Source organism: Pipistrellus hanaki (genome assembly GCF_964339955.1).
Source record: "Pipistrellus hanaki genome assembly, chromosome: 12".
Taxonomy (NCBI): domain Eukaryota; kingdom Metazoa; phylum Chordata; class Mammalia; order Chiroptera; family Vespertilionidae; genus Pipistrellus; species Pipistrellus hanaki.
Window position 1 is genome coordinate 22,472,231 of NC_140514.1, and position 26,756 is coordinate 22,498,986.

The 26,756-nt window shown below is 42.6% G+C and overlaps 1 protein-coding gene across 2 annotated transcripts in view; it reads left to right on the forward strand.

The window, feature by feature from the left end:
* EPCAM (epithelial cell adhesion molecule) overlaps nt 1-26,756 on the forward strand; it is a 56,952-nt gene that overhangs the window by 20,576 nt on the left and 9,620 nt on the right. The window contains exons 1-3 of one of the 2 annotated variants that reach the window (XM_084901019.1): nt 22,501-22,741; nt 24,989-25,096; nt 25,390-25,630. In XM_084901019.1, the coding sequence (XP_084757145.1) occupies nt 22,672-22,741; nt 24,989-25,096; nt 25,390-25,630 (419 nt within the window). In that variant the 5' untranslated portion in view covers nt 22,501-22,671. Of the gene's footprint in view, nt 1-22,500; nt 22,742-24,988; nt 25,097-25,389; nt 25,631-26,756 lie in introns of those variants that run through there. The other variant, XM_084901020.1, reaches the window with a different exon arrangement.

Below are 26,756 nucleotides of genomic sequence, written 5' to 3' on the forward strand. Positions count from 1 at the left end.
CAAAGAATGGGAGCTTTAGAAAGGAGCCGTGGGGTGAGGATGCGCTGTTACTGGGTCTGAGTTCCTGCCTTTGTTTTTTAATCTCACCCCAGGGGAGTTAAAAATTTACCCGGGCTTGTAAAAGGACTCCTCAGTAATGGGACCTGTGAGGGCCTTTCAGGGAACCTGCTCGTCCAGTCTTCTCGCCCCACTGAGGCCAAAGAGCAGAGGGAAAGGCTTCTGTTACAGGTACAAGGTTCACGCGCTCGATGCCTCAAAGGAAAGGCCATTAATTCAACAGACCAGAGCTTTGGAGTAAGCGAAGGTTTACGGATGGAGAAGAACTAGCGTGAGGAGATCACTCTCAAATCCATGCAGAGAAGAGTCCACCATCCAGGCACATATTATAAATCAGGGGAAGGGAGTGGGTGAGGTGACAAGGTGGGTGGGACTGTACTTAGCTCAGTGAAGAAAAGGGGTCCTAGGAAAGGGGGAAATTTCTAAATTCCCTTGTTCCTAGTCGACCCCCACGGACCCAAGTCTGGTTCTGGAGTCATTCCTTTGTGCATATTCCCCCACCAGGTGGTCGGCAAACTCATTAGTCAATAGACCCAAATATCAACAGGACAACGATTGCAATTTCTTTTGAGAGCCAATTTTTTTTAAACTTAAAGTTCTTCTAACGCCACTTCTTCAAAATAGACTCGCCCAGGCCATGATATTTTGTGCAAGAGCCACACTCAAGGGGCCAAAGAGTCGCAGTTTGCCAACCACGACCCCACTTCTTCAATGACAAGGGTTTTCTCAACCTCCAGCTGAACTCCTCTAGTTAATTAGCATATACAGGAGCTATTAGCCCGAAGGCCACCAGAGAGGAAAAATTTCACCACTGGCTCTTCGAACTAGCCCCTCCTTTCAGGTCTCCTTCCTTTCAGGGTCTCCCCCACCACCCCATCCCATTCTTACCCCACCCCCAGAGAGTCAGGTCCCTGCAAGGCCGTGGAATCCATTTCCTCTGAGTATAATGAAACTAGACCCTATAGCTTCACATTTAAAATTTCCATTATTTGGAATGTTTGTGACTATGTGTGTGTGAGAAAAAGAGAGAGGTAGGTGCGGTTCAGAAATCAAATCCCTGTTGAACAATTTAAATGTTGGAGAAAAGGACTAAAAATCTCCATTCTATAACTCAATGTTGAGTTCATCTTCCTCGTCTTATGAGTAGTTTTGGCTTGGCCCTGCTTCTGTTCTCCAATTTCTGATGAGGCTGAAGGAGGGACATATGGAGGTGCAGGCTCTTCAGATTCTTTTCCAGGCTTTGAGTAAGGATGCACATTGATGAGGCTAGACTCCTGAAAGGGCCCCGGTAGGCAAATACTGAGAGGTCAGGGCAGGGTGAGGATAAACTCCAGACTCCACTGTGGGGCAGGGCGGAGTTATCCTCCATTTTGTGTTACTGGACCCTAGCCCTCACCCAACCAATCAGGGTCAGCCAGAGCAGTGACATCACCACCAGTGTAAAACCCCTGGGCTGGGCAAAGTTTGTGCTCTCTTCCTCCATGCGGCTGGCGTGAGTGGGACAGAGCCCATGCTAGCATGGAAGAGGCTCTTTTGTTTATTGCATCGGACTTGGCTCCCTGATGTCCTTGGGGATCATGAAGTCTGGGCGTAACAATACAAGGAAACATAATATGTGGTCCTTGATTGTCCATCAGTCTGTCATTAGCTCTAAGGATACCATTTTTACTTTATTTTTTAAATTGAGATATAATTTACATGCAAGTTAAAACCCACAGGTCTTAGAGGTATGGTTCGGGGAGTTTTGACAAAAGACTTCTGAACTCACACCTCTATTAAAAATAAAGAACATTTCCATTACAGTCCCCTCCCTCCAATGTCCTCGCGCCTTTTCCCAGTCACTCCCTTCCCAACCCTACCCCTGTCCCAGGCAATTTTATTTCTATCCCTTTGGACTAGCTCTCTAGAATTCCATACAAAGGGTTCATACAGTATGCACTTTTTATCTAGCTTTTATTGCTGAGCATAATGTTCTTGGAGATTCAACTGGGTAGTTGTAGGTCTCATGGTTGCTTTTGAAGATACTATTGATAACAAAACCCTACAATTTATTGGGCACCGTGCTTGATGTTGAGAGCTTGTGATGGCTTTGTTCTGGGCCAGCTTAGCTGAGCTGGAACTATGTTTCCCAGAATCCCCTTCCCTGTATATTTCAGGTTAAGTCTTGGCTTCAAGAGAAATTAGCGTGGCATTTGGAAGCTTATAAGTGGAGCGGCAGCCATGATTTTAATACTCCAGGCACTGAGGCAGCTCACACACTCTGCTAGTTCACAGGCTCTTCTAGCTCCTACCAGAACAACTTTGGCTTCTCCACAGTTTGGGTCAAGTACGGTCTGGGTCAAGTGCGGTCTGGGTCATGTGGAGCCTGGGTCAAGTGTGTGTGGCTCCAGATGAAAGGTGCAACACCTCTTGCAGGGCACCCATAGCAACAAGGTTGGAAATGGTGAAAATCAGGCCTAGGTTTTAGTTTGTCCTCATGAGGTCCTGTTTGTCCTGCCTCTCACTCAAGCCCAGCTTTCTTGTCTGATTGCCAGTATGCTGACCTCTGGTGATTGAAGGCTAAACACTAGATACAGAGGCAATAACCTTGCTATCTTCTACCAGGTCCCACAATTGTGTAATTCTACATAATCCCTGTGATAAATCCTTTATTCTATGTCCTTCATAAAGTTTCTGCTTCTCTGGTCAAATCCTGATTAATTCAGGAAGGACTAGGAGTCAATCCATGTGGAACAGCATCCCACATGAAAGCAAGCCTCCTAGCTCCTTAGGTTTGGAGCCCAGCAGTTCTCTTTGGCAGTCCACTGTTGTGGCTACACCCTGGACTCTGAGAACGTGTGGAATTCCTCCCCCTCTATCTCTCAGCATAAATTCTTTTTTTTCTATATGTATTTTTATTGATTTCAGAGAGGAAGGGAGAGATAGAAACATCAATGATGAGAGAAAATCATTAATTGGCTGCCTCCTGCATACCCCCTACTGGGGATGGAGCCAGCAACCTGGGCATGTCCCCTGACCGAGGAATTGAACTGCGACCCCCTTCTGGTTCATAGGTCAATGCTCAGCCACTGAGCCCTACCAGCTTGGCCTCCCAGTACAAATTCTTGTTCTTCATATCTTCTTACTCCTTTTCCCTGGCTTCAATTGCTCTTGGACCACAGCTAGACTGCCTGCCCTTGACTGCTCCCTTTTATCTCAATCCATCACCTCTTGGCCTCCTTTTACCTCTTCCACAGTCTATGCCTCATAGAATATCACTTGCCAGCAGTTTCGGTGTTGTTAAGAAAAATTATTCAAACTTGGAAACAAAACAAGAGAATGACTGTCTCTCCTTTCCATGTGTAGCCTGGCTTAACAGGCTCACTGAAGATTATATCATTATCTAGAAGAATTCAAGTTTGACTTTGCTATTTGCAATTCATTACAGCTCAGGCACTTGTTAGCTTAAAGACTTGTCCAATGGGAAAGATAAATTATTACTTTGTTGCCCTGTAGAAAATCATCCAGTTTTGTATCTAACTTAATAACTATATTCTAATATTCCTTTTGTTTTCTTTCTGATAATTATGCAGTCTTTCAATGCTCTTGGAAAAAGCTTTACCATCTTACTGGTTCACTTATTAATTGATGAATCTTTCACACATGTTCATTTTATATTTGTATCAGAATCATGTTTAAATTTTTGAAAATTATACCTTCACTTCCTGGTCCATTTGGAGCATCAGCTCTATAAACCACCAAGCCTGGATGTATCCAGTCATTTTCACCAAACTGCTCTGTGTTGTGGTTTCCTCCAGCAGTATCCAGCAAGGCCAGATGTGGATAAGGCCAATTATGTTTGCTCAGCAGAAGCTTAATCCATCTCTCTTTCCTATATCTCTATCTTCTCCCTTGACTCCTTCCACTCAACCCCCACGTATGCTCAAATTTTGCCCATCATGAAAACATATCACATTTGACCTGAGAATATCCAGGCATAGGGGCAAACATCGTAGTTATTGTTTGGGTTATCACTTTTTTTTTTTACCCTCACACAAGGATATGTTTATTGATTTTATTTTTTAATTTTTTAAAATATATTTTATTGATTTTTCACAGAGAGGAAAGGAGAGGGATAGAGAGCTAAAAACATTGATGAGAGAGAAACATCGACCAGTTGCCTCCTGCACACCCTCCACCGGGAATGTGCCTGCAACCAATGTACATGCCCTTAACCGGAATCAAACCTGGGACCTTTCAGTCCGCAGGCAGGCGCTCTATCCACTGAGCCAAACCAGTTTTGGCATGTTTATTGATTTTAGAGAGAGAGGAAGGAGAGAGAGAGACACTGATTGGTTGTCTCCCCAGTCTGAGCCCTGACTGGGTCGAACAAAAACCTAGGTATGTGCCCTGACTTGGAATCAAACCTACAACTTTATTGGTGTATGGGGTAATATTCCAACTAACTGAACCACCTGGCCAGAGCTGGGTTATCACATTCTTGAATCACTGGCCTATACTCTCTGGAATGGGAAGAGCCAGATTTAGGTAAGAAATTAGGGAAAGGCAAGTCTTTGGTTCTTGACTTTAGGTCACTCCTACCCGAAGCAAAAGTCATTCCTCATATTTTTCTGTCTTTGTTTTCTGTATCCTCCTTAGAACCTGAGTTTTAAGGTCAAAGTCTCACTTATAACATTATATTCCTTTTCTAGCCATACACCTTTGTGAATGTATTTCTTATCAGGACCTTCATTCATTCCATTATTTATTTATACATAACATATTTATTGTCTCATAAACCAGGCATTGCATTAATTGCTGAAGATATAATAGACAGCAAAGACCTGCTCCTTGCTTCATAGGACTTAGTCTGATGTGAGGGATGGGCATTATTCAAATAATCTCTAAGTTACATATGTAAAAAATACCACAAAAAAGAGCTATTTGGGACTCTAAGTGGATCTGCCCTGCCCAATAGAGTCAGTAAAAATATCTTAGAAGAAAGAAGGATCATGCTGAAGTTTGAGAGATGAGTGGGCACTAATCAGACAAAACTGAGGGGCAGAACATTTCAGACTGCATGTGGGGGCCAGGTGAGCATGGACAAAGTTCTGCAGCGAGGGGAAGGGGTGAGGGAGAGCCCAGCGTGCTGGAGGAGAAGAAAGAAGGCTAGCGTGGCAAGGACTTGAGGCCGTTTGGGCTGCAGGGACCACATACTGCAGAGCCTTGAGGATGTCAGGAATGGGGGTTTCATCCTTAGACAACGGGAGGGAAGCCACTGGAATGAGGATTTGTGTAATCAGATTTGTGTTGTAGAAGATTCCTCTGGTTGTCATGTAAAGAGTGATTTGGGAGGGGTACGTGCATGGATGTAGGAAAGGGGTGGCTGGTTGAGACCAGGATTCAGGTGTTTCTGGGTCCCCTGATTAAATACATAGTCATCGGCCCTTGCTAGTTTGGTTCAGTGGATAGAGCGTTGGCCTGGGGACTAAAGGGTCCTGGGCTCGATGCTGATCAAGGGCACGTGTCTGGGTTGCAGGCTTAATTCCCAGTAGGGGAAGTGCAGGAGGTAGTGATGTTTCTATCTCTCTCTCCTTCTCCCTTTCTCTCTGAAATTAATTTTATATATATATATATATATATATATATATATATATATATATATTTAATATATATATTTTTATTGATTCTTTACAGAGAGGAAGGGAGAAGGATAGAGAGCTAGAAACATCAATGAGAGAGAAGCATCAATCAGCTGCCTTTGCACATCTCCTATTGGGGTTGTATCTGCAACTAAGGTACATGCCCTTGATCGGAATTGAACCTGGGACCTTTCAGTTTGCAGACCAACGCTCTATCCACTGACCCAACCCAGTTAGAGCAATAAAAATATATTTAGAAAAAAATACATATTCATCTCACACCATTCGTTTCCATACCCCTTATCCTCTTCTCTGATCCTCCTTGGTGATCTCAAAATTCCACTTCTGCCTCTTCTCTGGCATTCATTTTAGTGCATTATTATTGTTTCTTTCATTAGCATGAGCACTTGTCAATGGCAGTGACTATGTCACATATATCTCCTTCAGTTCTCTACCTCCTTATGTAGGTTCCCAACCGAATGCTTGAGACATAGTGAATTCTCAAATAAATATTTGCAAACCTGAAGTGTACCTTCCTCCAGTTTTTTCTCCAAGGTCAGGATAAGGCTTTATCTCTTCTTCACCAATCTAGTCCCACCTATTCTATATTCTATTCCTCCCCGCAATTTTCCACTGAAATTTCTCTTGCTGAAATCACTCCAACCTCCTGGTGGTCAACCATGACGGACAATTTTAGTTCTTGCCTTAGCTTGAACTCTGCGAATTAGTTTCTTTGAACTGTCCAAACTGTTTCTTTTCAATATCCTGTAAAGCCTCTAGTGCCTCTGTCTGTCCCTTAAGTATTGGTATTCCCAGAGATCCAGTCTCAGCTTTCTTTCCTTCTCTTCCTAGATGATTAATTCATACATTCTTACAATTTCAGTTATGACTTTAGATACTGATGACTCTAATATCTATCCATATAGCTATCTGAAAACTTTTTTCTTAGCTTTAGACATGTGTTTTTTTCTTAGCTTTAGATATGTACTAAAGTATCTGTACCTAAGCACCTCACACTCAAATATGAACTTATTCTCTTACTAGAATCTCCTGCCCAACCTGCTTCCTCTCTTCATGCCTTGTTTCTATAAATGGTACAACCATTTACCCTGTCACCATGCCCAGAAAACTAGAGTCCTCCTAAATTGCTCCCTTTTCTTTTTCTTTTTAAAATTTTTATTGATTTGAGAGGAGAGAGGGAGAGAAAGGGCAAATGAGAGAAGGAGAGAGAAAAAGAGAGAAAGACATCGATTTGTTGTTCTGCTTATTTATGCCTTCGCTGGTTGATTCTTATAGATGCTCTGACCGGGGATTGATCCCACAACCTTGATGTATTCAGACAATGCTGTAAGTGAGCTCTCCGGACAGGGCTTGTTCCCTTTTCTTATCTCCTACAACCTGTTGACTCTATCTCTCATGCGATCTCCGAGGTCTGTGTCCTCTTTTCCAGAACCTCCTCCCCACCAACGTCAGTTCGGGCTCTTGATTGTTCTCTGCCTTCACATGGTCTCCCTGTCTCAACCCTCTACCCCTCCAGTCAGTCCTCTGTATCACAACCAAAGGATATTTTCCATACTCCTAACCACATCACTCCCTGGATTAGTCATCACTTAGATAAATACAAACACCCTTATCACCTGCAGCCTCATTGCCCATCATTTCCCCTTATGTACCCTATAATCGCACTATATTCAACCACGTTTGGTTCCCAAACTTGTCACCCAGTTTCCCTATTTTTGTTGCTGTTGTTTCTTAGAACAATAAACACCTTTATTACGTGAGCTAAGGTGAGAGGGAGGAGGATTTATTTGCCTTGACTTTCCTCAGCTAGAATCCAGCCCTTTGCCCTCCAGCACACAGCCATCTGCTTGGCCACTCTGGCCTGGTCTCCAGCAATGCATGCAACAAATAATGCCCCCTGGAATTGCTCCTCTGGAAGACTGCTGATTTGGGCATTCTTTTCCCTTTCACCATATTGCTTCTGAATTCTCTTTCATCGTTTTTTGTTTAAAACTCTCATCCTCCTCAGGAGTCAGCTTGGCCCCCTTCTCATGGCCCAGGGGCAGTGCCCAGTGGGACTCGTGCTGTGTGCGGGCAATGAGCACGATGCAGTTCTTTACTAGGGCCTCGGTGCCGACCATTTAGTCATTGGATGCACTGTAGACCCATCAATCATCTTGGTTTTGCCAGTACAACTCTCTGAGCCCCGGATAAGTTGCCCTTATCTAGCCTCAAGGCACTAATATCTATCCATATAGCTATCTGAAAACTTTTTTCTTAGCTTCAGACATGTGTTTTTTCTTAGCTTATCTCTTATAATTAAAAAATATATCTTATTGATTTTTTACACAGAGGAAGGGAGAAGGATAGAGAGCTAGAAACATCAACCAGCTGCCTCCTGCACACCCCCTACAGGGGGATGTGCCTGCAACCAATGCACATGCCCTTGACCGGAATCCAACCTGGGACGTTTCAGTCTGCAGACTGACACTCTATCCACTGAGCCAAACTGGTTTTGGCGGCACAGGATATCTAGACACCTTCCCGCATGAGAACCGGGAAGATTGGCTCCCACCACATGTGAACATGTGGTGGGAGCCAATCTTAGGGTGTGCAGCAGGGCGTCCCAGTCATATTTTCGCTTCTTGTGGCAGGGCTTTCTCTTCAGTGCTTGTGCCTACTGTCCTAAGAGATGCCTATGGTTTGGTGTCACTGAAAAGAGCTCCCTGTTTTTATAAATTGTATAAGATGTTCTCTGCTGCAAATCCTCTCTCTCCATCTCTTCCCACCTCATTGGCTTGACAAACCCCTGTTCATCTTCAGGACAATTTGAGCAGTCCCTCCTCCTAGCACCTTGACTGCACCATTTACCTTCCACTGTAGGCTTCTCACCTGCCTGAGTCCTGGACTGGAAATTCCTTGAGCAGATGGACCCTGTCTTGTTTATTACAGAATATCATCTTAACATTATAACAAAATGACATTATTTGAGGACCTGGTGTACTGGTAGAAGCATCTTTTGGGATCAAATCTGAAGTCAGTAAGTGCCAGAGCTAGCTGATACACAAGTAATATTTCTCTCAGTTTTCATGACTCAGATGTAAACTTTAGGGTTGATAACTGCATTCAGTGTGCTAAAGCTAGATATGAAGTCACAAATTATTGAAATATAGCTTGAGATCTAAATTGTTATAATTTGTTCATCTGGACTTGGATGAGAAATTAAAATATAATAATGATGATGCTTTATTAGTAGCCAAAGTGCTCTCTCAACTGAAATGCTTACTCATTGGTCTACCATGAATATGTTCCAATAATAATCACTCTCTTTGCCTGGCTGGCATGGTTTAGTGGTTGAGTGTCGACCTAGGAACTAGGAGGTCATGGTTCGATTTCCGGTCAGGGCATATGCTCAGGTTGCGGGCTCGATCCCCAGTGTGGGGCATGAAGGTGGCAGCCGATCAATGATTCTCTCTCATCATTGATATTTCTATCTATCTCTCCCTCTTCCTTCCTCTCTGAAATCAATGAAAAATATACATTTAAAAAAATCACTCTCTTTGGTGTTCAGGAGATCAGTAGCCAGACTGAACGTTGGAGCCCTGAAAGAAAAACAATTAAGTTCCCCTGAAATATTCTGCTGGAGATTAGTTTATGGACTCCTCTGACGCCAGTCTCATGGTGGATTTGAGTACCATGATGCATCTTTCTTCTAAAATGCTCAATATTGTATTATTGTCTGATGTTAAAATGTAGGTCTGTAATTTTTTTAAACCTCAATCAAGGATATTTTTTACATTGATTTTTCTTTTTTAAGAGATTGGAAGGGAAGGGAAAGAGAAAGAAACATAGACATGAAAGAGACACATGGATTAGTTGCCTCCCACTCACACCCTGACCGAATGAGTGCCCTTGGTCGGAAATCCAACCTGGGACCCTTCAGTCCAAGGGCTGGTTCTCTAAGTATTAAGCCAGACCAGCCAGGGCTATAGCTTTTTAATTTTTAACTTAATGTATGTGTCTGATCCCTCCAAATGAGCTGGGGGTTCTTAAGCGCCTATGTCTTTTACTTCCTGGCCACCACTGATGCTTAGTACAGAGTTGAGTAACTTAAGTAACTAAGTGCTTAGTGAATATGTATTAAGTAAACAAGGTAGAAATTAATCTCATGCCAGCCCTGAGCTCTAGCGGAATGATTTGACCCTACTGCCTCAAACACATCTATGACACTCTTCTGTGCCTAAGATTCCCACCATCACTTGGCTCTTTTGGGTAAAACATTCTCCCCAGAAGGCCTGCAATATAATGTAAATATCTAATCTGAGAGGTGTCCCCCTCCCTAGCAGATGCTCTTTAATAGTTTCCTAGCAGCCGAAACCGGTTTGGCTCAGTGGTAGAGCGTCGGTCTGCGGACTGAAAGGTCCCAGGTTCGAATCCGGTCAGGGGCATGTGCATTGGTTGCGGGCACATCCCCGGTGGGGGGTGTGCAAGAGGCGGCTGGTCAATGTTTCTCTCTCATCGACGTTTCTAGCTCTCTATCTCTCTCCCTTCCTCTCTGTAAAATCAATAAAATATATTTAAAAAAATAATAGTTTCCTAGCAGAGAGCTTGAGCCTAGGATTGTGTCCAGGGAAAGAGCCAGAGAACCTAGGGTCCCACTTTGGGGTGTGGATTAGGTAGAGTAAGCACCCCAACGATAGCTGTGACAGATGAGGGGTGGAGCATGGAGCCGAAGTCCACTGGGCTGGGCACCTGCGGGGTGGGGTAGAGGAATGCCTAACTGGGTTAGCGTGCATCTCAGTACAACCAGAACTGATCTGTAACACAGAGCCTTCGCAAACTAACCCAATGCTGTTGGGCACGAATGAACTCCCATCTGACCAAGGCTACACTGAGAGCATTGTCTGAGTGGTGACTAAGAGATCATCCAGTGCTCTTTGCAGTCTGTTCTACATTCAGAAATAACTACTGATCTTATTGCAATTGCAAGGAGGATCAAAGAGAACCTTTTCTTGAAATAAGTAGTACTGGTAGAGGGCTTTTTTACATCAAGTTCTCATCTGGAATCACCCCCCTACATCATGGGGGCATGGGTTGATGTGGTGTGGCCCTTGACTCACAACCAATACAGCTTCTGAATTCTGAGTGATCTGTACATAAACATACCTATGCCCGCATGTGATAGACCTAGGCCCAGTGCCTCTGTGTATATATTTCCAGGCTTTGTTTCTATAAATTGCTTGCTAGTGTGATGGGTAAGAATCAGAAATCAGCAGCAAACCAAAGCAAGTGGGGAGTTCATGGCCACCAGGTAGGGTTCTCTGTCCTCCACCAACCCCCAGCAGGAAGCAGGCAGGGAAGGCCCCTGAAGTTACAAGGGCTTGGCTACTTTATTACTCTCATTCTTATGGGCGTTTTTATAAGAAACGAGCAAAGTACGAACTATGTTATAGCCTTTCAGATAGGAAGTATGACGCCACATTTCAAAGAATAAAGGCCCCTGTAAAGATGAGCACCTCACTACAAGTTCCTGTGAGAATCAGTGGGAAGTTATTCAGTGCCGGAGCTCATCTGAAACACAAGTAAACACCTCTCTAAGTTTTGACGGTTAAGACATAAAATTTAGAGATGATAGCCCTGCAGCTACATAGTGTGGGGAATAGAATTTAAGTTTTGAAGTCGAACATCTAGGACATTGCCTAACTTGACCTAACCCAGTGATTTCCAATCTTTTTCATCTCGTGGCACACATAAACTAATTAAAATCCTGTGGCACACCAAAACTATAGTTTTTGCCACTCTGACAAAAAAAAAAGAAAAAAAAAAGAAAAAAAAAAAAGGTATAAAATAGGTATAATTTTACCCATTCACACCAGATGGCTATTGTTGTGTTGGCTGCTATCATTTTTTTTTTTTTTTAATTTGACTACCTAAGGGAAAAGAGGTCAGTGCCCCTGACTAAATAGTCAGGTATTGCATGTTTAAACAATTATTTGGGCACACCAGTATGCCTCTTGCAGCACACTGGTTGAAAATCGCTGGCCTAACCAGTTCCCTAATTTGTAAAATGGAAATAATACAGACTCTGTGAAGATTAAATAAGATAATGTAAAGAAAGCACCTTGTGAATGCTTACCAAGTGTTCATTTTCTCCTTTTCTTCCTTTCTAAATGGTCAGCTGAATTAACTAACTACTGAGGAAGATTTCAGACCAGTGGCCCAATACAGCTCTGAAACCCCTCAAGAGTAAGAAGAGTCTAAAAGTTAAGCTTCAAAAGAGACAGCAGCCGAAACCGGTTTGGCTCAATGGTAGAGCTTCGGTCTGCAGACTGAAAGGTCCAGGGTTCGATTCCGGTCAAAGGCATGTGCCTTGGTTGTGAGCACATCCCCGGTGGGGGGTGTGCAGGAGGCAGCTGGTCAATGTTTCTCTCTCATCAACGTTTCTAGCTCTCTATCTCTCTTCCTTCCTCTCTGTAAAAAAAATCAATGAAATATATTTTAAAAAAAGAGAGAGAGCAGTCTGTTTCATTAACATTCCCAATGATCTATAACTGGATGGGAGCCAGACCAACCCTGATTCTATTGATTCTATGGACTGGAGCTATCTGTGTGAATATCCCTCTCACTACTAAAGCTAGCAACACCTCAAGAGAATGTATGGAGATCAAGAACCCTAAGAACGCTTTCTTGTGAATGAATCTCCCCAGGACTAGGGTGAAGCCTCAAAGTTTGATTATATATATATATATATATATATATATATATATATATATATATATATATATATAATTTATTTATTTATTTACAGAGAGGAAGGGAGAGGGATCGAGTATTAGAAAGATTGATGAGAAACATCCATCAGCAGCCTCCTGCACATCCCCTACTGGGGATGTGCCCACAACCCAGGTATATGCCCTTGAATGGAATTGAACATGGGACCTTTCATTTCACAGACCGATGGATGTTCTATTCACTGAGCCAAACCGGTTTCAGCCAAAGTTTGATTTTTAAAAATATATATATTTTATAGATTTTTTACAGAGAGAAAGAGAGAGGGATAGAGAGTTAGAAAGATTGATGAGAGAGAAACATCCATCAGCTGCCTCCTGCACACCTTTTACTGGGGATGTTCCCTCAGCCCAGTTATATGCCCTTGACCAGAATGGAACTTGGGATCTTTCATTTCGCAGACCGGTGGACGCTCTACCCACTGAGCCAAACCGATTTCGACCAAAGTTTGATTTTTTTTATTAAAATGGAATGATTTTATCTTCTCTCCCCACCAATTAGTCCTGAAATACAATTCTCTTTAGCTAATTTTGGACCCCTCTATGGCTTATTTTTACATTTTTGGCCCCATGTTATGCCCAACAACAAGCATCAAATAAATTTACATCGGCAGTAACAAAATAGTCACAGGGATGTAAGATACAGCATAGGTAACATAGTCAATAACATTGTAATTACTGCGTATGGTGCCAGGTGGATTGTTGAAAATACCCGGGGATCACTTTGTAAAGTCTGTGATTGTCTAATCACTATGCCTTTCACCTGAAACTAATACAAAATAATATTTGTTAACATAAAAAAACAACAACATTGAAACATGTAAAGAATTTTTGTGAGTTTATTTGAGCCAAACTGTTGACATATGCCAGGAAGCAGGACCTCAATGAATTGAGATAATGCTCCGGAGAATGGCGGGTTACATGAAATCCATTGGTGATAGACTAGAAAGGTGGAAGAAAGCAAAGTGTGGAAATCCCTGGGATTGGATAAAAAGTATAATGATGGACACATACTTAGGTGGGTGCAGGAACAATTAACATGATAATGAAGGAATTTGTGGTGTAAGTCCTGGTGCCCACCACATTGGGTTGTGCCCCCAGGAGCCCAGAAAAAAAGGAAGTTACAAATTACCCAGACATTTCAAGGATACGTTATATTAGAAGCAAAAAGACAGACAGGCTCAGTTAAGGTAAAGGTTGACCTTGTCAGTGAAGATACCGGCCTAGGATGTAACTGCCCACCATAAGTGCTTTTAGTTAAAGTTTAATTTCAACTTTTGTGGTTACTGTAGGTTTCTGAGTTTGCAAGATTGCTATGCAGGCTTTCCCTGAGTTTGTCAGGTCAGCATGTGGCCCCTTTCATCCACATATTGAATGTCAATAGTAACTGGAAAATACAAATTTTTAAATTACTTTACGCACAGACTGTTTCTACAAGAGTGGGCCAGTTGGGGTGAAAAGCTAAACTATGCCTGTGTCCTAATCCACGTTGACACAATTTCACTGGTTAGCTATCTCCATGCAACAGATCCTCTGTGTTTTCCTACAAAGCCTTTTGTACCTAAGGATAGAAGCACAGTGTCCTCACGTCAAGATGGCTCACCAGTCTTTCACCAATCTGAGATAGATAGTCTTTGAGTTATTCGTAGCATTTAGCTCCACATGCTTTTTTTTTTTTTTTTTTTTTTTTTTTTTGAGTGGGGGTTAGCTGTCCTTTTGAGCAAATTAGAGATAAAAAACTTGGTCCCTAACAGTGCCCCAACTATATGATTTAACTCACCACCATTTAGCTGCTAGCAGTATTTCAGCAAGTTCTGTCAGCTGCAGGTAATGGGGGAAATGCTAACCACAGATTCGCCTTCCTTCCCTTTTTATTATAATTTTAGAGAGAACAAGAAACATTGATTTGTTGTTCCACTTATTTGTGCACTCATTGGTTGATTCTTATATGTGCCATAACCAGGGATCGAACCCACAACCTCAGTGTATCAAGATGATGCTTAAATCAACTGAGCTATCGGGTCAGAGCAGATTTGCTTTCTATAGGACTTTATGTCATCATCACCATCACCACTGCCCCCCACTATTATAACCTGTTGCTTGTTCACCTAATAAGGCCTGCACAGGAATGGAAATGTGGTCATTGCTTTATCAGTTCACAAGACTTCCCTACAGACTCCTGGAAGTTCCCCTTCAGTTTTTTACAGACAGGGAACCAACAAAGACATCCTCCCTCCCCCGTCTTCCTCAATCCACATTCTATATTTCCTTCTTTCAGTTCCTCCTTCCAATTCACAGCAATCACTCTCTCTCTTATTCACACAATCCTCAAGGACTGCTGGTTCTTAGGCCCAGAACCGGGGACAGCCCAGACTCCCAGGAACATCGTCAGGTCGGGTAGGATCTGAGTCATTATATATATTATACATTATATGTAATGTACACATCAATGTGCATTGTGCCTGTTTCAGCTGGACTATGCCACGATAACTCACACATCCTGAGAGTACCGATGACTTTATGTTTGTAACATTTAGTTTATTCTTATCATACACCCTGCTTTTCTGGAGACATCTCAGTCATCCCTATCGAGACATACAGGTAATATAAGCACATATATTTCCTTTGTTCCTTTATCTTGCCTTGCAAGCCACCAGTGCAATAATTCCCAGCCAGCAACAGAAGCCATGGAAACAGTCTCGTTAGACTGTCCAGTTGCCAAGCGAGGGAACTTCCTCACAGTTACATAGCCTAATTGGTTGCTTCAGAGAGGTCGTTAAGGAAGAACATGGAATACAGCTCTCAGGTTTTATCAGAGCTGTGGCATACACTGTAAATGACCCATCATCATAAGGACCCCACCCCTCCCTCTGATCCTGATAAGGCAAAGGTTAAGGTTCATCTCTGTCTGCCACATTCTATTTCCTTCTGTTCAAGCCAGGACACAACCTCTGGAGCCAACTGGTTCTTCTCTTGGCTGGTTCGAAGAACAATATTCTTTTTATAGCGTTGAATGGGTAAGACATACACAAAGGAGGTGCCCGAGAAAAACTAATGATCACTACTCAACTATTCAGGTGGTCATTCAGCTATGATTGGTCACCCATAATCCCTCTTTTACCATATCCTCCCAGAGAAAGCACTTCCGTCCCTTTCTACAAAGCTGGCCACCACAACTGCGCTCCGCAGGAAGGGCAGTCAGCCTGAGCTCCTGAACGTTCCTACTAACTATTCAAAATCCACACAGCTCAGGGCCATGCTTTGTCTCTCTCAAAGATCCTGTCAGGCTAATCCTAATGTGCCTCATATTCCCATTTACCTTGGTCACTGCCAGAAGAACAAGCCATCCAGCCCATTCGGCGTAGCTCAGTGGTTGAACATTGATTGACCTGTGAACCAGGATGTCACAATTCTATTCCTGGTCAAGGCACATGCCCAGGTTGAGGGCTTGATCCCTAGGGTGGGGCCTGGAGGAGGCAGCCAATCGATTCTTTCTCATAGTTGATATTTCTATCTCTTTCTCCCTCTCTCTTCCTCTCTGAAATCAATGAAGATATATTTTTTTAATAAAACCAAGCCATCATCATAGTATTCTCAGCCCAGTCCCCTTGAGTTCCTCACCTGGTCTGAAACACCCCCTCCTCACCCTCCCCAAACTCTTCCATTGTACCCTTTGCAATTCCAAATCTGTCACTCTCAAAGGTTGTGGTAGCCCCCTTCTCTTCTCTGAACATTCCCGCCACCTCCTGGAAGTAAATCTAGCTGGCTGCCCCAATCACCACATCTTCTGAGCAGTCCTCTCAGGTAGAAACTGGTTTCACTTTTCCCCTCATATCCTATGCACCCCAGGGCCTGGGAGTGTAGTAAATGTCCTGCTTGCCATTTCCAAACTATTTCTTTACTTTCCTTCTTCTAAACATAGAGCTCTTTTATTTTATGTTATTTTTATTTATTTATTTATTTATTTATTTATTTATTTAAATTTATTTATTTAAATCAATATTTTTATTGATTTTTCACAGAGAGGAAGGGAGAGAGATAGAGAGTTAGAAACATCGATGAGAGAGATACGTTGACCAGCTGCCTCTTGCACACCCCCCACCGGAGATGTGCCCACAACCAATGTACATGCCCTTGACCGGAATCGAACCTGGGACCCTTCAGTCTGCAGGCTGACGCTTTATCCACTGAGCCAAACTGGTTTCGGCCGTAGAGCTCTTTTAAAGTCCTCAAGCACTTCCCTTTTCAATCATCAAATACTAGTCCCACTGACTGCCTTCTGTTCTTCTAGCATTCTTTGTGTACAGTCCATTTTTTCTATCTTATCTATAGCAGTATTAGGTCAAATATGGTGCTGAAATCAAGGTACAATATACTATTATTTAAGGCAATAACTCTTCTGTTGATTTTTAGAGGAAGAGGAAGGAAGATATACATATATATATCTTAGATGCCCAATGCACGAAACTCGTGCAAGGGACTCAGCCCTCACAGCCATGGCAGCTGGGCAGCTGCCTCAACCCTCGAGGCTACCACAGAGGCCACAGCAGCTAGCAGCCCCGGCTTCATCCAAAAGGTCGTCCGGAAGTTCTTCTAGACGGTGGTTCCACTGTTCTGCCATCTGGTCTAATTAACATATTATGCTTTTATTATTATTATATATATTTTTACCTTGTTTCAATATAGTTCATTAGTACTGATAAGAATAATATTTGCTTTATTGAAGCTATTTTAAAATTACAGTTATTCTTTTATTCTTTCCAGTTGAAGAGTATAAGTTCAGTAGTTTTCATTTTGGTCTTATCTTTAAAATGAAAATTTTAATGAAGCAACCAACTCATGTTAATTAAAATATGAATAATAAAATGGCAATAAATAAATATCAATCAATAATTACTACAAATGCAAATGGATTAAATGCTCTTATTAAAGAACATGGTGGCTGAATGGGTAAGAAAACAAGGCCCTTATAATTGTTGTCAACAGGACTTGATTCAGATGGAGAGACACACACAAACTAAAAGACCTTTGGATGGAAAAAGAAATTTCATAAAAACAAAATCAAAGAAAAAGCTGGGGTAACAATACTTATACCAGACAAAATAGACTTAAAAACAAAGGCTATGACAAGAGACAAAGAAGGACTGCAATTCCACTTCTGGGTCTGAAGGAACCCAAAACACTTAATTGAAGACATATACATCCATATATTCATTGCAGCATTATCTATACTAATAAAAGGATAATATGCTAATTAGGCCAGGAGACCTTCCTGGAGACCTTCTGGATGTCCTTCCAGACAAAGCCATGGTGATGGGGCCGAGGTAGAGGTGGTTAGGGTGATGAGGCCAGAAGGGGAGGGCAGTTGGGGGCAAGCAGGCCAGCAGTGGGGGGCAGTTGGGGGCAATCAGGCCAGCAGGGAGGGCAGTTAGGGGCAATCAGGCAGGCAGGTAGAGGCAGTTAAGGGTGATCAGGCAGGCAGGCAGAGAGGTCATGGGACTATCAGACAGGCAGGCAAGCAGAGGGGTTAGGGGCAATCAGGCAGGCAGGCAGAGGTAGTTAGGGGTGATCAGGCAGGTAGGCAGGTGAGCGGTTAGGAGCCAGCGGTCCCAGATTGCGAGAGGGATGTCTGACTGCCAGTTTATTGTGGGATCGGGCCTAAAATGGCAGTTGGACATCTGCCAAGGGATCCCCAATTGGAGAAGGTGCAGGCTGGGCTGAGGGACCCCTTCTCAGCACCCGGTGCACCGGGCCACCAGTTTACAATAGCATGATATGGAAGCAGCCTAAGTGTCCATCGGTAGATGCATGGATAAAGAAGCAGTACATATGTTACTCAGTGTCTAAGGTTCTTGGAAACTCCATAAAAATAATACTCAAGTGAGAGGTGTATTAGCACATTACACTTTTATTATTATAGATAGGTGGACCCAGAGCAGTGATTTTCAACCTTTTACATCTCATGGCACACATAAACCAATTAATAGAATTCCATGGAACATCAAAAATATTTTTTGCTGATTTGACAAAAAAAAAAAAAAAATAGGTATAATTTTGATGGATTTACCAAAAAACAAAACAAAAAACAAAAATAATAGTGATCAACAACTTTTTTACTCCAAAGTGACTTTTTTAAAAAAATCAAGTGCCTATAATTGTATATAAGAATTTCTGGTACCAAGAATTAACCAATCTGAAACAACCTTATTATGCAACATGACCAATAAGATGCAACTCTATATGACCTATATATTTATGGTTCAAGACAGCGCATTTACACTAGACAACTACTGTGTTGGCTATTGACTTTTATTATTTTATTTGATAATATAGGGGAAGAGAGGTCAGTGCCCCTGCATGTTTTTAAATGTTTTGCAGCACCCAGTTGTGAGCGATGGTACACTGGTTGAAAACCACTGACTTGGAGCGTATTATGATGAGTGAAATAAGTCAGAGAAAGACAAATGCCATATGATTTCACTTAAATATGGAATCTAAAAAATAAAATAAACAAGCAGAACAGAAACAGACTCATAGATACAGAGAACATTTTGACAGTTGCCAGATGGGAGAGGGAGTTGGGTGAAAAGGTGAAAGGATTAAGTACAAATTGGTAATTACAAAATAGTCCTGGGGATGTAAAGTACAGCATAGAAAATATAGTCATTAATATTGTAATAAGTATGTATGGTGTCAGATGGGTACTACAATAGAATTATCAGGGTGATCCCTCATAGGTTATATAAATGTCTAACCACTGGGTTGTATACTCAAAACTAACATTGTATTGCAACTATAAAAAAAAATTTTTTTAAATTACTTTAAAAATTCAAAAAATAGCACTAGCTGGTTTGGCTCAGAGGATAGAGCATCAGCCTGTGGACTGAAGAGTCCCAGGTTCAATTCCTGTCAAGGGCACATGCCTGGATTGCAGGCATGATCCTCAGAAAGGGGTGTGCAAGAGGCAGCCAATCAATGATTCTCTCTCATCATTGATGTTTCTCTCTCTCTCTTTTCCTTACCCTGACTCTCTGAAATCAATAAAAATATATTTTAAAATAATAAAAATTCAAAAAATATTTAGATGTAGTTTTTAATCTTATCATATTTATTTTGTTAATCCTCAATGAAAGATATTTTTTCCACTGATTTTTAGACAGAGTAGAAGGGAGAGAAGGGAGGAGAGAGAGAGAGAGAGAGCAAGATCCATGTGAGATACACCACCTGGTTGGATCCCAAACACCCTAACTGGGACAGGGAACAAATTTGCAACTCTGGTGCATGCCCTTGACTGGAATGGTACCAGCAACCCTCGAGTGTGTGGGGACTAATACTCTAACCACTGAGCCCCACTGGCCAGGGCAGGTCATATTTCTTTCTCAGTCAAATATTATCTGTCAATTGACTTGTCAAAATTAAAAAGCAAGATCTATAAAATGTAATAGATATACTTGGGTTGACATCTTACAAAAATATTAAGAAATATTCCTAAATATAGCACTGTTAACTACACAAGATTCACAATCATAGCAAAAATGAGAGTATTTCGCCTGGCTAGCATGTCTTAATAGTTGAGCATCGTCCTATGAACCAGGAGGTCACAGTTCGATTCCCAGTCAGGGCACATGCCCAGAGTGGGGTGTGCAGAAGCAACCAATGGATGATTCTCTCTCATCATTGATATTTCTCTCTCTCTCTTCCTCTCTGAAATCAATAAAAATATTTTTTTAAATGAGAGTAATTTTGAGCAATGATGACAAATGGAGGTGTTAATGAGCTATAAAAATGAGCATACCTTAGATGTATGCTCAGATATTATGAGTCAGAGCTTAGTGTGGTATTTGTCATTTATTTAATAATCATGTTTACTCAATTCACTTTATTGCAATGACCAATTTAATAAACAGCTATCAACTTGATTGGAAAACAGATTAAGACCTGGCGATGTAACATTTTGCAAGTATAGCCACAATAACCAGTTAGATTATTCTTGTGAAAAGTACAGTATGTGTAGTTTAGAGGCTGGCTGTGGGCAACTTCCTGAAATGAAGAAGACACCAAAAATCTGGTTAACTTGCTCCTGATTTGACATACTATTCTTTTAACTTCAAGTTGGTGAACAGATCACAAAGTTCCAAAACCTACCGTGTTTCCCTGAAAATAAGACATCATCCGAAAATAAGACCTACTTACAGGTTTCCTTCTGAATGAAATATAAGGCATCCCCCCGAAAATAAGGCCCCCCAGGCTCTGTCTCAGAATGCTATTACTAAACATGAGAGATTTGGTCCACTGATTCTGAAAGAAATGGAGTCCAGGAAATTCAGGAATTGGATTGTTATGATGATGTTCAGAAGATGATGACATGATTGTCATTGAATAAATGAGTAAATTCTTGATACTGTAGTATTCACAGTTTGTCTGGTTTGTGTTGACAACTACCGTACTACCGTACCGTATACAGGTAATAAATTTCCTTTATTTTCATTTAACAATAAATGTGTACCGTATTCTTCTTCATGGAAAAATAAGACATCCCCTGAAAATAAGACCTAGCGCATCTTTGGGAGCAAGAATTAATATAAGACACTGTCTTATTTTCGGGGAAACAGGGTAGGTGTAGCAACTCAGATTTACAGATTTAAAAAGTGATAAGATTCCCTTAAGACTTCAATCATCAAATAAACCCTGGCCAGGTAACTTAGTTGGTTAGAGAGACCTCCCAATACATCCTGATACTCCAAGGTTGCATGCAGGTTCCATCCCTGGTCAGTGTTCTTATAGGAATCAACCAATGAATGCATGAATGGGTGAAACAACAAATCAATCTCTCTCCCTCTCCCTCTCTCTCCCTTCCTCTCTGAGAGTCAATTTTAAAAATATTTAAAAATAGTTTATTAAACGTTCAAATGAAATTCAAGTTATATAGCTATCTACTGTAACAATGTGATTATTTACATTAATTAATTTTCAATAGGAGAGTACAACACACTTAAATGATCGCTCAATAAAAGCATATTTTTTTTACTGGATATATATATATATATATATATATATATAAATTAGCTGAATCTTAAAATTGGGCTTTCACCTTTCCTCTTTTAAACTCTTACTCCAAAATTTCCTTATGCAGAAAAAAAAAATGCCTTTTAAAAACAGGTTAGGAAACATTTGAGATTTTGGTTTCCAACAATTGTCCAGTTTGGGCTCAAATAAAGTCTTATAAATATAAAGATTAAAAAGTAAAAAAAGAAAAAACAGATCATAATGATATTTCAGCTAACAAAAAAAATATGAAAGACCCTATTTTGTTATTGAATTACAATTATTTTAAGACTAATAATAATGCGTTGTCATTTGAAGTCACTGCAATGAAATAAGTTATTACCCAGTGTTTCTATTTCCCTATGTTTTCAAAACATTCATCAATATTGTCCTCTAACATTAATCAAACCCGGAGTACTTTCAGCTTCCAGCATTTGGCTCCAAGGGAACAAGTTTTCTTACAATTCCAAGGGCTAAAAAAGGGGAAAGAGTCAGGGAGATTTTTTTTTTCCTTCTGGATTCAAAGGAGTACAATTAAACTGATGGATATAACTCAAAGTTTGGTGGTTTTTGTTTTTTTTTGTGTGTGTGTGTGGTTCGACGGCTCTCCGCTTCTCTTTGCATTCATTTCAGCTCCCAAGTTCCTCTTCCCAGCCGCCTCCCCCGTTTCTTCCATGCTCCTGAGCTGTGCTCCCCGACAAAACAAGTCGCATTATTTTCAAACTTCAAACAAATTTCAAACAAAGAAGTCGCATCGTCTTCAAACTCTCCCTGCGGCCGCCCAGGGTCCCTCCAGCAGCAGCCGGAGGGAGGACAGGTGGGCGCGGGCGGGGTGCGCACCTGGCGAGGGCGGCGCCCGGGCCCGGCGGGGGGAGGGGAGGGGAGCCGCTTCCGCCCCGCCGCCCCCGCCCGCCGGGCCGGTGACTCACCGCGAGGACCGCCGGGCAGAGGTGAGCGGCCGCCCGGCGCCGGGGGGCGGGGCCGCCAGGTCCGGCAGGTCCGCCCCGCCCCGCGCCGCCCCGCGCCAGAGTGCGCAGTCCCCTAGCCAGTGCGCGTCGCCCCGGCCCCGGAGCATCCCGCAGGCAGCGGCCTCTTCTCTTCGTGCCCCAGCGACCCCGGAGACCCCCTCCTCCCGCGCCCTCCTCCTCCGCGCGCGCAGCATGGCGCCCCCCCAGGTCCTCGCGATCGGGCTTCTGCTCGCGACGGCGGCGGTGGCCGCGGCTCAGAAAGGTGGGGAGCGGGATGGGGGGGGGGGGGAGGACTGGCCTGGGCGCGGGGCGGGGTGTGGATTTGGGGAAGGGGAGCGCTGCCGCGCGTTGCCGGCTGGAGACCGGAGACCGGAGCGCGCGGGCGCGGCGGCGGGTGGGGACGCACAGAGGCGCCCACTCGCGCGGGGGCCGGGAGCAGCCTCGCCGGGCGGCCGTGCCGTCCTCTGTGCGGAGGTGGCCGGGTCCGGGGCGCAGGGGCGGGCGGGGGATGCAGGGGGCGCGTCCGGGGGTTCTTCGGACTCGGTGTGTGCGGCGCACTCGGGGTTCTGGAGGGGCCGGGACCGGCTCGGCCGGGAGGGCGGTCTTGGACGGCGACCGGCCGCCCGGCCGCCCGCCCCTCCCGGAGCACCAGCCGCGGCCCCGGATGTGCGGCTCCGGGAGGCCACCTGCGGGGAGGGCACCCTGGCCGCTCCGCACCTGCGGGCGGGAGAGGGTCCTCCTGGACCTTGACTGCAGTGCGTTGTAGGTGTTTTCTTTTCTCTAAGGATCATATTAGTAATGCCAGCTTTAGTGTAGGGAACCCAGAAATATGTATGGGTAACCCTAAAGGGTAAAAACAAACAAACAAAACAAAAAACCACCCATAATCCCGCAACTTACAGAGAATCCCATAATTAATTGGGTGTGTTTTTCTCTTTAACCTTGTTCTAAATGTTGTCTAAATCTAAACACAGTTTTATATCTTGATTTCCACCCCTCATTGCACCTCCTCATCCACACACACACACATCATGCATCCAGAGTTTTACATTTTCTCTAGTGTTGGAAAACACTGTTTAAATGGTGACAGAATAGTCTATATCGTGGAAGGTCACACCATTATCCAAATGTCGGGCGTGTAGTTTGACTTCGGTTTTTCTTACTCTGGGATAAACCTCTTGGCTGTTACCATTTGTAAGATGGTGGGCAGAAGTACGTGGCTATTGGCCAAAGTTTTCTGGGAAGGGTTTTATACCCTCACCAACAGGGCACAGCCTCATTAATTACCCTTTCAGAGTAATGTAGTTTAAACAACTCATGGGTTTCTAGATTCTGTCTGGGGTGAAATACTGAAATCTTAAAATCCCTTTAAAGTGACGATAGCTGCTATAGGCCTGTGTTCAGAAAGTGTTCATGATTGGTCTGTTTTAAACTTGACATTGCTTAGACATGAAAAGTGTGTTTTGAGCAGGTATAAGATTTTAACTCTTTGGGGACAGCCACTATACTTTCTCCATTTTTTAACCCTAATATTTAGTTTCGTGTTGATAGGGTATGTAGGTGGTTAGTATTGATTATACGAATTTAAACGGGGCAAACATAAAGCGGACTTGGGCCATGAGGATCAATATTAAAATTCTTTGGTTTGTCGCACTACTTTTGTTTTTTAATGATTTCACTCTCTTAACTAGAAGAAATTAGGTGGGCTTGCCATTTGAAGTTAACATTTACTTTTGAGATAGTCAAGGATATAACTATTACACTAACGTCAGTAATCAGGATGGGAGCAAAGTTGGGTACCAGGACCCCTGGCTGGTGGTTCAGTTGTTTGGAGCATTGTCCTGTCCCATGTCCTGTTTCCTACACCTAAAGGTGGTGAGCAACCAATTGATGTTTCTCTCCCTTATCTATATCTCTCTTCTTCCTCTCCCCCCTTCCTCTTTAGAAAAAAAAACTTTGAAAGTTGGGTATGTGTTAGGAAACCCACATACTGAAGTGCTCCCAAATTCAATTGAAAGTATATATTTTTTAAGATACAATACAGCCCAGGTGCTGAATATGTTCCTAATTAAATCCCAAAGCAGGAATCTCTTAATAAGAAAATCCGGGTTGGGGGGAGGAGGAAGGGAATGGAATTGTTGATTTTAGAAGACAAGTCGGTAGCTGACAGGCAAGGGTTTATTAAACTTAGCATGACAGCAAGGAGGGAAGGAGCTGACCCTGGGACTGTGATAAAGGCCAAGCGAAATAGGATGTTTGGAGGGCTGTATTCTTGGTTTAGAAAATCAGAACAGGAATGTGTGCAAATTAGAGTATATATCTATATTATACATATCAATTATGTCAGCCACTCACAGCTGAAAAGTAAAGCATTCAGGACCACTTTGAAAGGCTTTGTGTCCCTGTAACCTGGACACTATGATCACAATGCAATTTAGCAGGGACACCAGACTTGATAGTTGGGTTCACATTTTAAAGTGGATTTTTTTTTCCTTCTTTTTCTTTCTAGACTGTATCTGTGAAAACTACAAACTGACCACAAACTGCTCTGTGAGCATGGATGGTCAGTGCCGGTGTACTTCCATCGGCACACAACATTCCGTCATCTGCTCAAAATGTGAGTAGAATATCTTCCAGGCCTTTCAGCTTTATTTGGACGTATATTTTCTTTGATGGATGTGTATTTTGAGTTGGGAAGCCTTTTACCCGCTCAAATCTGACTCATGTTATTTTGTCAGTTCCCTTACTCCTGACAGCTCCCTTTATCTTGAGAAAGTGAGCGGGGGAACATGCAAATCTATAATAATCTTTCGCCCTGGGAAGTTAAATTAAAATTCCTTTCCCTTAAAGAATATAACTGCAGTTATTTTTCAGTATGACGTTAAGCTTGTTGTTGTTGTTGTTTTGTAGTGGCTACCAAATGTTTGGTGATGAAGGCAGAAATGTCTCACTCCAAGTCTGGGAGGAGACCAAAACCCGACGACGCCATTCAGAATAACGACGGGCTCTACGATCCCGAGTGTGACGAGAATGGGCACTTTAAAGCCAAGCAGTGCAATGGCACCACCACCTGCTGGTGTGTGAACACTGCCGGCGTCCGAAGGACGGATAAAGACACCGAGATAACCTGCTCCGAACGAGTGAGGACCTAGTGAGTGGGGTTGCCTGTTCTGTTTGCTTTCATGCTTTTCAGATTTGTTTAATTAAACTTTATCTTTGAATAAGTGATACAATGTCACGATTTAGAATTCAACAGATAGAAGACGGAGTACAGTGAAAAGTCTCCATTCCTTCTCAAGCCCCTAGTGACCCAGTTTTACTCCGTAGAACTGATTCACTAGTTTATTCTACAACCTTCCAGAGATAATTTATAAATTTACTAGCAATATTTATATATTTTTTCTTTACGGTAGCATATGGAACATAATTTCCCTTTAATATTTATACTCAACACTGTTCAGGATTTCAAAGTTGGGTTAGTATTAAATGTATATGAATGATTTAAGCTACTTAGGTATTTGCTTACTTATAGTGGTGTTTTTGTTGTTTTGTTACTTTTTTAAAATATCTTTCTTTGATGTCAGAGAAGAAGGGAGAGGAGGAGAGAGATAATGATGAGAGAAAGTCATTGATCCACAACCCAGGCATGTGCCCTTGACTTGAATCAAACCTGGGACCCTTTAGTTCACAGGCTGACATTCTGTCCACTGAGCCAAATCAGCTAGGGCTTGCTTATAGTTTTGAAATGAGATATGGCCCTCACAGGTTTGGCTCAATGGATAGAGCGTCGGCCTGCGGACTCAAGGGTCCCAGGTTCGATTCCGGTCAAGGGCACGTACTTTGGTTGTGGGCACAATCCCAGTGGGGGGTGTGCAAGAGGCAGCTGAATCAATGTTTCTCTCTTACTGATGTTTCTAACTCTATCCTTCTCCTTTCCTCTCTATTAAAAAAAAAAAAAAAATCAATAAAATATATATTTAAAAAAAAATGAGATAGGGTTGTCTTGAGGATTATGTAATGAAAAAGAACAGAAACACACTCAAGCTACCATAAGCAAAAAATGTTTTATTGGAAAAAACTAGAAACTGAAAAGATATCAAGACCAAGATGGTCACTCTCTACATTTCCTTCTCCTGGAGCTTCAAGGTACTCTTGGCGTCTTTCTGTATCTTGACTGGATCTCAGCCCAACATGACCAGCTGAGCCTTGACTTGACACGACCAGAGGCCTGAGAGTTAGTGTTAGAAAGGATGTTTTCTCCTGGATGAGTTCTTTTT